General features: G+C 28.2%; 2 protein-coding genes across 8 annotated transcripts in view; one reads left to right on the forward strand and one right to left on the reverse strand.

Moving 5' to 3' along the window:
- LOC106692768 (uncharacterized) overlaps positions 1 to 12,655 on the reverse strand; it is a gene marked incomplete at its 3' end in the record, with an annotated part of 123,865 nt that overhangs the window by 49,259 nt on the left and 61,951 nt on the right. Inside the window, 1 exon segment of one of the 2 annotated variants that reach the window (XM_067045821.1) lies at positions 11,264 to 11,292. 2 annotated transcript variants of the gene reach the window in all.
- The window catches only part of LOC106692771 (folate transporter 1), a 43,148-nt gene that overhangs the window by 18,240 nt on the left and 12,253 nt on the right, over positions 1 to 12,655 (forward strand). For 2 of the 6 annotated variants that reach the window (XM_014438904.3, XM_014438903.3), the window contains exon 2: positions 10,964 to 11,197. In XM_014438904.3, coding sequence (XP_014294390.1) covers positions 11,072 to 11,197 — 126 coding nt within the window. In that variant the 5' untranslated portion in view covers positions 10,964 to 11,071. Of the gene's footprint in view, positions 1 to 338; positions 458 to 9,773; positions 9,981 to 10,256; positions 10,504 to 10,963; positions 11,198 to 12,655 lie in introns of those variants that run through there. The other 4 variants (XM_014438909.3, XM_014438906.2, XM_067045822.1 and 1 more) reach the window with 4 other exon arrangements.

Here is a 12,655-nt window from a genome sequence, read left to right on the forward strand (position 1 = left end):
TTTGATTATAACTTTTTTTTTTGTTAAGATAATCGTGTTATTTTATTCTACTATGTAGTTCATAAATAAATAAAGTGATTTATTTCCATAATATAAAATGAGGATGCCAATTATTCTATGTTTTGTGTACTTAATCTATCAGATGAGTTGCGCCCGAACTCGTATGGATTCATATTGCGCCCGACGGAAGGTTAAGCTCTACCTTAGGACTTCGTATCCCTGCAACCCACATGTTATAAGTTCGGGAAATACTGGGGTAGGTTACAACTATTAAAGTATAGTTCAAAAACCTTACTATAGCTGAGTCGTATTTGTGTGAATTTGAACTCCACTGAAATGGATCATGCTTATTCCTTACGAGGCAGCGGAATTCGAAAGCTGTGACCCAATTAAAGCAGTTGTAATAGGGTACATTTCAATCCGAAACTTGAGAAATATATTTGGGCAGGTCAGATGGGTAAGTACCCAAAGTAGTATTTTTCTTAGTTGAATTTAGGTAGAATGAATGTTCCATAATTTGATTCTAAATTCCAAATGCCTCATGTCACCCATTAAAGCTTAGTGAACACCTACTGTGTTATCTGTTGGAATATAAAACACTTCAAATTATATTATCAGTATCGCCTTGGGCAAATTATCTCAGATATTTATATACTTAGTCTGATTTTAAAATGTTTAAAATTAGTCAAATTAAAAGTGCTCATTTTATCACTTTCATTAGTGAACATTGAAATTTCTTTCATATATATTTTTTTAAATATTTTCCATCAATCTTTCGTCCTCAACGCTTGCATACTTCCCTTCAATAATATTGATAAATTAATTATTTAACTTATATGATTTGCTTTTTTTATTTCATTACAATAAGTATTACTATTCTAATAATTGTTTTTTTAAATGTATAATTATTTTTTTAAAGTATTTTTCACCGAAATTCGTTATTGCTTTAAGATACTTTTTATTATTGATTTTTTAGAAAGTTTTAATTTAAATTGACAAAGTATTTTGGATTGAGCTGGGTTCGGTCCAGGCCTGATGAGTTTTATTAATTTTAGTTAAAAAGCAGTGGTTCTATATTTCAATATTTTATAGTTGGGCTATATCTCTTCAGCATAATATTTACGAATAAATGAAAGTAATATATTATGCAAAAATATGTTTCATAAATATTTGAAATCTAAAAACAAAAATGTATAACAGATTATATATAGTATAGTATATTAGTAAATATAATATAGTATATAGTATAGTATATTAGTAAATATAATATAGTATATAGTATAGTATATTAGTAAATATAATATAGTATAGAATATTAGTAAATATAATATAGTATAGTACATTAGTAAATCGGATTTATCTAACTTAATAAGTAATAGCAGTAACAAAGGGATTGGGCATACTGTTCTCCAATGATTTCATAGAATATAGTTAATTAATATTTGGCTATATGGAATAAACCACACAGAGAAAAAAGAAAAAAACCTTCAAAAATCCATACTTCTTTATATCCATATTTCTTCCATACTTCTAACTATAAACTATATACACTTTTAATATTTTCTTAAAAAATTATTTATATTACAAGTTATTGTAATATAACCAGTTGGTAATTCATATGAGCTCCTCAAAAATAATCGGTTGCAATTAATGTAAAAAATAACACCAAACCCAATAAACAACAAGAGTTTGTAGCTATTTACTGTACAAGGCTGCGTGACAGAATCCCAATTACATCTGCTTAAGCAACTGATAATTGTTGATTATAGAACACCAATTGTCTATCATAGAAACTGTGTGGTAGAGAATTTGAAGTCTTCTAAACGAATGGTATTCGGTTAGAACCGTTCAGTGGTAATGGAAATTTATTTACATATAGAATATGTATTAGTATTCATTTAGTATCACAAAACTGAATTTGGGCATTGAAAAGTTTCAGTTATGCCTATTTTATGCAGGTAGTTATTGCAAATTCCATGATTCGTCGTAAGTCTGAAGGTGCCTCTTCACGTTAGCCAAACAATGGAAAATTCGTGCATGCGCAAGCGTGTGAATGGGTTATTGGGATTGGCTAGTACAAGCTGGCCTGAATTTGCGGCCGATCCGTAGAGTGTCGGTTTGGGGCACAAATTGAAGGACCCTTATGCTGCATACACGCATTTGTGTTCAGTTTGCATTGTTTTAGAACATCAGATGAATATTTGTTCTCTCCTTGTTTTAATTAATTAAACAATTACTCCAACCTTTGGATTCAATAATTAACTCTTGTTGTAGATTGAATATTTTAAATTTCTATTGGTTCGGTGTAAATACAATGTTTCACATCTTGTTAATACACTTTAGAAGATTATTTTTTATATAACATAGCACAAATATATATTTATGAAGACATTATAATATCACATATAATGTCTAAGAAATTAAATTAAAAAAATTCTGCAACGAAGGTTAAATTTGCATGTTATGTTTCAGTGAATTTTTATCATCTACAACCTATTTTACTGATATTTATGTTTTCTTTCATTTCACTTATGATTATTTTGTTTCTTTTTGTAATGAAAATTGAGTAAATCGAATTTAATAGCCGAAAAAAAAATCGAATGAACAAACCAAGTATGTGGATACTGGTGGCATTAGTGCAATGGCAAATATGTAGACCCGTCACCATAATATAGGTTTTTATCATGTCTTTCTCTATGTTTCCTTGTAGTACAAGAGCCCAAGAGCAGAAAAAAGGCAGTTATCTCACCCCAATTTTTTATCACTTTAATGAAAACTATATATAATTATAGTCAAAATTGATGAGTCTGCCAAGTATAGGTAGGGGGAATAAAAAATCTGTTTCAAAGCGATTAAAAAAAATTAACTTTTCATTCGGAGCTCTATATCTTAAAAAGTAGGAACAACATAAGAAAACCTAAGAGAACGTCGTTTAAAGAAGAGTAAATTTGCTAAAATATGACCCCTAATAGAGTTATTTACGTTAAATAGTTTTCGAGATATAGCTTTTTAAAAAGCAACGTTTCAGAAAAATGTTGCATGGGACGTACTGAAAGATCAGTAGTTAGTGAATTTATTTTGAAAAATTTATATCTCAAAAACCATTTGACATACAGATGTCTATTGGCATTCACATTAAAGCTAGTTTAATGAGCTATAAAGTAATTTATAATGTTTATCTTCGTAGAAGTAATAGTTTACTCGAAATTTGCTAAAATAAATTGATTTATTGTTGTTCGAACAAATTTTCATTTGTAAAATTTATATTCACATGTGAATATCATAAAAACTAGTACCCCTACGAAGATAAGTGTCATAAACTACTTTATAGAAAGTTAAATTTTCCTTATCTTGAGTGTTGGCAGACATATGTGCTTCTTATGGATCTAGAGATATATATTTTTTATTCCCCCTACTTATACTTGGCAGACTCATCAATTTTGACTTGTAATTATACCTAGTTTTCATTACAGTAATAAAAAATTGGTGTGAGATAACTGCCTTTTTTTCTTCCCGGCTCTTGTACTATTTTGAGAACCACAGTTTTCTAATATATGAAGAAATATATTTTTTATAGAACTGCCCGGTGGGGTTTTCCCAAAATTATTTTTTGTCACTTTTCTATCTGATCTAATTTAATCATTGTTAGACAACTTAGTGTCTACCGGCTGACCTGTTTTGAAGGATTAGGGTTGTGATTAGAATTGAAGGCATTGACGTAGTTGGGAGGAAGAAAATGAAAAGTGAAGGAAAAAGTGCTCTAAACATCATCAAACTATATGATTCATATCATTTTTGCTTGAGATGACCTCTTATTTTTTTTCTTTTTCGGAAAACAACTGCCGTAATCTCACTATCTGATGTATTTACCAGAAACCTTTGGTAATTTGATTTACTTTATCTTAGAAATTGATACGATAGAAAATAGAAATATGATACGTGTCTGAGCTGTAAATCACATTCCAATAAATAATAGAAGATGGTTATGACCTTATTTTTGTATTAGTTCTCCAATCTCATTGTAGGTAACGTCACTTTGATGTTGAAACCCTTATTCAGGTTTTAACCTCAAACTTTTGTTTACGTCAAGCAAACGGAACATTTAGTTTTTTTGTTTGTTGTAGTTAGGTTATTATAGTGCGTAAATTTGTACTAGAAGACCATACTGCAATTTCAGCTACATACTACTTACTCGATTTTATTTTTTAGTTCCGGAATCTATGATGAACATATGTTAGTATGTATTAGTACAAGAGCCGGGAAGAAAAAAAAGACAGTTATCTCACCCCAATTTTTGATTACTTTAATGAAAACTATGTATAATTACTAGTCAAAATTGATGAGTCTGCCAAAAATAGGTAGGGGGAATAAAAAATGGTGGCTGTTTCAAAACCTTAAAAAAACATTAATTTTTCATTCGGAGCTCTATATCTTAAAAACTACCAACAACACCAGAAAATCTAAAATAACATTATTTAAAGAAGAGTAAATTCTCTAGATATAGCTTTTTAAAAAGCAAAATTTCTTAAAAATCTACTGAAAGATTAGTAGTTAGTTAATTTATTTTGAGAAATCTATATCTCAGGAACGATGTGACGTACAGATGAGCACTTAAATTAAAGCTAGTTTAATGGACTATAAAGAAGTTTATGATCTTTACCTTCGTAGGAGTAGTAGTTTTCATGATATTAGCTAAAATAAATATATTTGTAGTTGCTCGGATAAAAATAAAAAATAGTATGTAGATGTCTTCCTTCTAGTACCGACCCTATGGCAGCCCGCAATGAATTATCAGGTTCTTTAGATAAACTGTTCAATGGCCATCCCTATGCAAATAGCCTTGAAGAAATTCCAGGGAAACGGGTATTTAAGCAAATACGGATAAAATAAAAATACAGTAAGGATTAGAAAATCTTTTAATGTACTTTTATTTAAAATTGTATAAAAAAAATGATGGTAAAAGTTTACTAAATCCCTTAGGCTCTATAGGCCTAATATGGTATATTTAAAAAAAATAGACGCCATATATTTTCAGGTTCATTGCCAATAACTCCTCAAGTATTCCAAGTAGCTAAAATATCATCATCAACAAATTTATTGTGCATTTAACGAACTTCAATTTGAGCCCTAATATATGTATAATATATATATGTCTAATAATTCCAGAGATACAGTTTTTCCAAAACCAGTATTGTTTTCCAAATAACGAGAAATCAATATTTTATGGACTTTGGTTTTGGCAAATATGAAAACCACAACCACTATTCATAGGAAAACAATCATCATAAACTGATTTATGGTTCATTTGAAGAGCATTAAATTGAGCCGTAATAGAACTCATTACTTTCAATATTTTCTGTAATAATTTTTGAAAACGAATATTTTTTTTCAATATATGTATATATAGTTGACCGTAAAAATTGATATATAGGAAGATGGTCAGGGTTGCGGTCACAAGTGAAACAAAAATAGTTTACAACTATTTTATTTTCCAACGTTTCGCCCCACTTTGCAGAGCTTCATCAGGGCTAAAAAGATACAAAATGAAACTATGTTAAGATAAAATGATAGAAATAAAATTTTTTTATTTCTATTTTTGTTTCACTTGTGACCGCAACCCTGACCATCTTCCTATATATATTTTTTTTCAAAGTATGAGGAACATTTGTTAATTTATTTTGGAAAATATCATGAAAACAACTATTCCTAAGAACATGATCATTATAAATTTCATTATGGTGTATTTAACAAACTTCAAATTGAGTCATAACAGACATCAGTACAAATAGTTCCTGAGATATCCAACTTTCCTCAAGATATGACTCATTTTCAACGTATGATGCATATTAAAGTCGAGCAAAATTACTTGCTCTGAAGAAACAAAAATACCTAATATTAATTATATTTCACCAGATAATGTGTCAATTCGTTAACTAAAAACTTTTTAGAAAAAATAATACTAAATGAATATTGAATGAAAAGAATTGGAATAGGAAAAAAAATATTTTTCAACGAGAAAGTATTTTTCTGAAACTTTTGATTTTGGAGTTAGTCAACAGAAAGACTCGTTTGGAAAATTATCACGGAGATGTATTACTACAGTCTATAATATAAACATATTTGTTCTGTAACTAGCGAAGATCAAATTCAACTTTAAAACGTAATTCTGATGAAAGTATACAGAAACAACAAAAAAAAAATAGAAACTTTTGAGTAAACTATTTACTAGAAACTAATAAGTAAACAATTTACTTCTGGATGGAAATCCATTAATTATAAATAGGTTTCTAGATATAAACCTAAATACACACCATAATTCTGGCACTGGACACCACATTCCAGTAAAATAGATCTTCTAAAATCTAAGGTAATCTCCAAACAGATTCTATTTATTAATTTAAATTTAACTACTACTGGATACTAGTAATATTTCAGGAGTTATTAGCTATAACCCTAAAAATACATGGCAGACATTTTTAAAATTTGCCATATTAGGCCTGTCAACACCCAGGGAGTGGTCTATTTTTTCCCTAACAGAATCCACTGTGGAAATTAGTCTACACTTCGAAGTTAACTTTTCTAGACTCAAGGAGTTTATTTCAAGCAGCTCCGATACAAACCATATAGTACAAGGGCCCAAGAGGAGAAAAAAGCCAGTTATCTCACCCCAATTTTTGATTACTTTAATGAAAACCATGTATAAATACTAGTCAAAATTGATGAGTCTGTCAGGTATAGGTAGGAGGAATAAAATGTGGCGGCTGTTTCAAAGCGATAAAAAAAACTAATTTTTCATTTGGAGCTCTATATCGTAAAAAGTAGGAACAACACAAGAAAACCTAACAGAACGTCATTTAAAGAAGAGTAAATTTGGTAAAATATGAGCCCTAATAGAGTAATTTACGTTAAATAGTTTTTGAGATATAGCTTTTTAAAAAGCAACATTTCATAAAAATGTTGTATGGGACGTACTGAAAGATCAGTAGTTAGTGAATTTATTTTGAAAAATTTATATCTCAAAAACCATTTGACGTATAGATGTCTATTAGCACTCAAATTAAAGCTAGTTTAATGAACTATAAAGTAGTTTATGATGTTTATCTTCGTAGGAGTATTAGTTAACATGAAATGTGCTATAATAAATTGATTTATAGTTGTTCGGACAAATTTTCATTTGCCAAATTCATATTCATATGTGAATATCATAAAAACTACTACCCCTACGAAGATAAGTGTCATAAACTACTTCATATTAAGTTAAATTTCCTTTATTTTGAGTGTTATATATGTGCGTCTTATGGATCTAGAGATATATTTATTCAAAAATCCAACATTTTATAGGAACAACTAGAAATTAACATTTTGGGAGCTTATTTTGTTAAATATAATAAAAACTACTACTCCTACAAAGATAAACATAATTAACTATTTTGTAGTAAATTTAACTAGCTTTAATTTGAGCGCTGGCAAACATCTGTACGTCCAATGGTTTCTGAAATGAAGTTTTTCATAAATCAAACTTGGTTATTGTCCGAACAACTATAAACTAATTTATTTTAGCAAATATCATGAAAACTGCTATTCCTTCGAAGGTAAAGGTCATAAACTTCATTATAGTCCCATTACACAAGCTTTAATTTGAGTGCTAATAGACGTCACATACATCCTGAGACAATAAATTTCTCAAAATAAATTAACTAACTACTGACCTTTCATTACATTTTTACGAATTGTTGCTTTTTAAAAAGCTATATCTCGAGAACTATTGGACGTAAATAGCTCTTTTAGGGCTCATATTTCAGAACATTTACTCTTCTTTAAATTATGTTCTTTTAGATTTTCTAGTGTTGTTGGTAGTTTTTAAGATATAAAGTTCCGAATGAAAAATTAATTTTTTTTTTTTTTTAGGTTTTGAAACAGCTACTATTTTTTATTCCCCCTACCTATATTTGGCAGACTCATCAATTTTGACTAGTAATTATTCATAGTTTTCATTAAAGTAATAAAAAATTTGGGTGAGATAACTACCTTTTTTTCTTCCCGGCTCTTGTACTAATAGGTTTTTGCCACTCAAAAACTAATAGTTTCCGAGATATTGATGATAAAGTGCCAAAATGTTGACTTTTTTAAAAATAATAAGACAAGGTTTCCGGGATAATATCTGGCCGCAAACAACAAATTTGTTCTTAGATACCAAAAAAACTTAGGTATACACAGACTGTACGACTAAAATTTTTCCCAGATTACTTACAAGTAGTAGAGTACAAGAGGTGAAGATAAAATTGTTCCATAGAGATGCGGTCGTTAGGAGTTTCATGCAACACTAAAATCAAAATTAAATTAATGACTTACATTACGTATGTATACATAGTTCTTGGAGAATACGGAATCCCTCGTTCCCATTGCATATTCCGTACCTTTCAAACTTTCTCGTAGTCAGTACCACCCTAATCAAAATGGAGAGCTATTCAATATTCTATACTTTTTTATCTGTAATCTCGACCAAATTCTCTGCCTTGGTTCGTAGTTTCGTTTCAAATTATTAATATCGATGATGCAAAAATCATGTTAGACTTTCAAACAACAAAATTGGAGTTCAGAAGTATTCATTTGATAAGAAAATGCCCTTATTTTTTTAAATTATCGATTCTTGTTTCGATAATTCTAAAAATGTTTAGTATTTATGCCACTATTTTTGGTATTTGTTTTATAAATTTTGAATTCTTAGGCAATGACTATTCAAGAAGATTAACTCTATATTCTTTTTTAAAGCTATTTTCTAGCTAGCTCCCATACCAAATAGTTTCTTTAGAAAATACTAGTTGAGGAAGTAACTTATGAGAAATTATGAGGAAGCAGAATGACTTCAGACTTAGCAAGGTTTTTGTTTTCCTCATCATGTTTCCTGGACCCCGTGGTATATTCCCCTGGTAAAACCAATCTTGAATCATTTCAATAATCATGAAGGATTTATTATTGTGTTTTGAAAGTGCTTTGACTAAACAAGTTTTTACATGCAACACGATTTTTCTATTTACCACAGCTATATCATATTAAATGTTTTCAGAAATTTTGACTCACTCAGATTGTTGAAAACAACTTCCAGGTAAAACTTTGATTTAATCCAGATTTTTATAAATAAATTTAAAAATAATAAATTAAAAATCGTGTTGCATGCAAAAGACTTATATTTATAATTAAATTGGTTTCTTAATAGATCTGTTCAATTTTGAATTATATGGGTGTTGAGTCTTAATAATACTAGAGAAAAATAAATAAAAATTATACTCAAATTACTACTAAATAGAGAATTCTAAAAAATGTTCACTATATCATTTTTTCCATACATTTAATGAGGAATCAGATGCTGAAGGTTTTCCTCTTCTTTACACTTTGTTTAAACATTTAAAAATTGTTTGGTGTCAAAAGAGTTAACAACTGTGATGTACATTCCTACATTTCCTTTTTTAGTTATTTTAATTGGTCAATTTTATAATTCTGAACTCTATTTGATAATGTACTGTGATTAATCTATCATTCCATTATTACTTATTAATAAATATTATCTCTATTTAAAAGAGACAGCAAGACCATAATAGAAAATTTATTATCAAAAACCCTATAAATTCTAGGCAATCATATGTAATCAATTTATATTATCAATCAATTCTTCATTCTTGTTTTTCATCTTAGTATCTTTAATATATTAATTACCCTTTCTATGTTCATGATATAAAACACTGAACTGGGATTTCCCTGATTTCTTCCAACCACATATAACAAGAATCTGGGAGTCATAAAGTTCAGAATGTCTAATGTCATACAGTCAAGAAGAAATATTCCACATATAAGTTAGTCAGGTGGTTACAGTATGTTCTTTTAGGGGCATTTTTGCTTTATTAAGGTTTAAATATTTGATATCATGTGTCATTATCATTTTATATTCATTAACTTGTTAAAAAGTTTCTTCTTTTTTTTTTGTAAGCAATAAAATAAAATAAATTATTAAATAATTTAGTTACTTATACATGTGTTATTATGATTGTTGTTAGTAGGTTTTATATTTTTAAAAAATGATTACTTCTATTTTTTATAAATATATCAACCTATTTCTTTGTTTATATTAGAAATTTAACTGTTATATTAAACATTTTATTAATTAATGAATCTATTGAGGTTTTATTTAGGATCAATTTTAACTTTTTTATACTTTTGTCATACTCATTGTTGATGTAATTTCAACTGACTCATTATTGCTAGTTATAAAATTTAGAATTATATTTTCTGGGATTTGAACATTGTGCCAAATAAGAAAATTCACTCATGTGAATATTCTTAAAAAAAGATTTCATTTATATGGTGAATAAATTCCAATTATTTAATGTAAGTGATGTGAATCAAATGCATCTAATAAAAGAAATCCATTTTATTGCCTTCCTGGTATGTGATTAATGAACAAGCTGTTAATTTGTAACAAAAGAAGTGACCAGTGATACGAATATGGTAATACTACTATCATATTACAATCTACATTTATCTCGTTTTATTTTGAATTTTTCTACAATTTTAGTTTATATGATATTTTTTAAAATTTCATTTTAAGCGATTTTCATCTAAATGATGTGGTTTTATGTTTTTTTTTTTTGTAAAGCTCCTGTTCATAAGATTTAATTTTTGTACACATTCACTCTACAAAAACAGGTTTGAGCATGTTTAATTTACCTGTTCTAATTTTAAATAGATTACTTCTTATGACCCCTGGATCTTTTTTTATCCAGCCTTTTTGTGGTGTGTCTGGAAAGGTATCTCTTCTGTCTTGCTCTTCAGAGCTAAAAAGTTATCATTAGTACTTAAACTTTGTAATATATTTCTTTTTATTCTTGTTTGCAGCTATATAGCTATTTTTTAAATTTTATTTCTGATGCTTGTTTAATGGAATTGTATCATTTCTCTTATGTTTCAGATGTTCCTGTAGCTAACTTTCTTCATAATCAGATTCATCAATAATTTTTTTTATTCTAATAATTTCTAAGACTTAGTATTTGATCTACTATACTCTGTTTATTAAAATATGGAAACCTGGAAGAAAATTTCGGTTCTGCTTTGTGTTTTTGGAGTATTGAAGGAATTCCGGCCTGCAGAACCTTATATTACAAAAATGTTAAACAATCCACCACTGAATTTTACTTTAGAGCAAGTAAGTATTTTTGATTTTCTGAATTTTTAATGGTTATTAATTACTAAATATATTTGAATTACTTACTTTTTTGTTTACTTGTTTTTACTATGAACCTGAGGACAAAAAAGATAAATGAATATAATTTTTTTTTTTAATTAAATAAAAATTCGCTCATCAGTAATTAACTGATTTTTGGCAAATTAGATTTTGAGGAGGGAGAATCAGTAGCCATGAAATTTTCAAATTCATAAACTGAAACACCTCTGTGTTTTTATTATTACCTATGAAAGAAAACAAAACAATTTAATGTAATGTTTTAAAATCGAATAAAAATTCACTTTTGAATTCTAGTATGAGCCATGCTGGATGTAGTACTTGTTGGGTCCGTTAATTAGTATAGTTAATTAGTATCCTTATAGTACAAGAGCCGGGGAGAAAAAAAGGCTGTTACCTAACCCTAATTTTTTATTACTTTAATGAAAACTAGGTATAATTGAGGAGTCTGCCAAGTATAGGCAGGGGGAATAAAAAATGGCGGCTGTTTAAAAACCTTAAAAAAAACACTAATTTTTCATTCAGAGCTCTGTATCATAAAAACTACCAACAACAATAGAAAATATAAGAGAACATTATTTAAAGAAGAGTAAATTTGCTGAAATATTAGCCCTAAAAGAGCTATTTATGTCCAATAGCTCTCAAGATATAGCTTTTTAAGAAGCAACATTTCGTAAAAATATACTGAAAAATCAGTAGTTAGTTAATTTATTTTGAGAAATTTATATCTCAGGATCTATGTGACGTGTATTAGCACTCAAATTAAAGCTTGTGTAATTGACTATACAGAAGTTTATGAATTTACCTTCGTAGGAATAGCAGTTTTCATGATATTTGCAAAAATAAATTGATTTATAGTTGTTCGGACAATAAGTTAGATTTTACAAAAACTTCATTTCAGAAACCATTGGATGTACTGATGTCTGTCAGCGCTCAAATTAAAGCTAGTTAAATTTACTACAAAATAGTTAATTATGTTTATCTTTGTAGTAGTAGTTTTTATGATATTTGACAAAATAAACTCACAAAATCTTAATTTCTAGTTGTTGGTATAAAATGTTGGATTTTTGAAAAAATATATCTCTAGATCCATAAGACGCACATATATAACACTCAAAATAAAGGAAATTTAACTTAATATGAAGTAGTTTATGACACTTATCTTCGTAGGGGTAGTAGTTTTTATGATATTCACATATGAATATGAATTTGGCAAATGAAAATTTGTCCGAACAACTATAAATCAATTTACTTTATCAAATTTCGAGTAAACTATTACTCCTACGATGATAAACATCATAAACTACTTTATAGTTCATTAAACTAGCTTTAATTTGAGTGCTAATAGACATCTATACGTCAAATGGTTTTTGAGATATAAATTTTTCAAAATAAATTCACTAACTACTGATCTTTCAGTAC

Source organism: Halyomorpha halys, unplaced genomic scaffold (assembly GCF_000696795.3).
Source record: "Halyomorpha halys isolate HHAL.00 unplaced genomic scaffold, Hhal_1.1 Scaffold71.1, whole genome shotgun sequence".
In the NCBI taxonomy this organism is placed as follows: domain Eukaryota; kingdom Metazoa; phylum Arthropoda; class Insecta; order Hemiptera; family Pentatomidae; genus Halyomorpha; species Halyomorpha halys.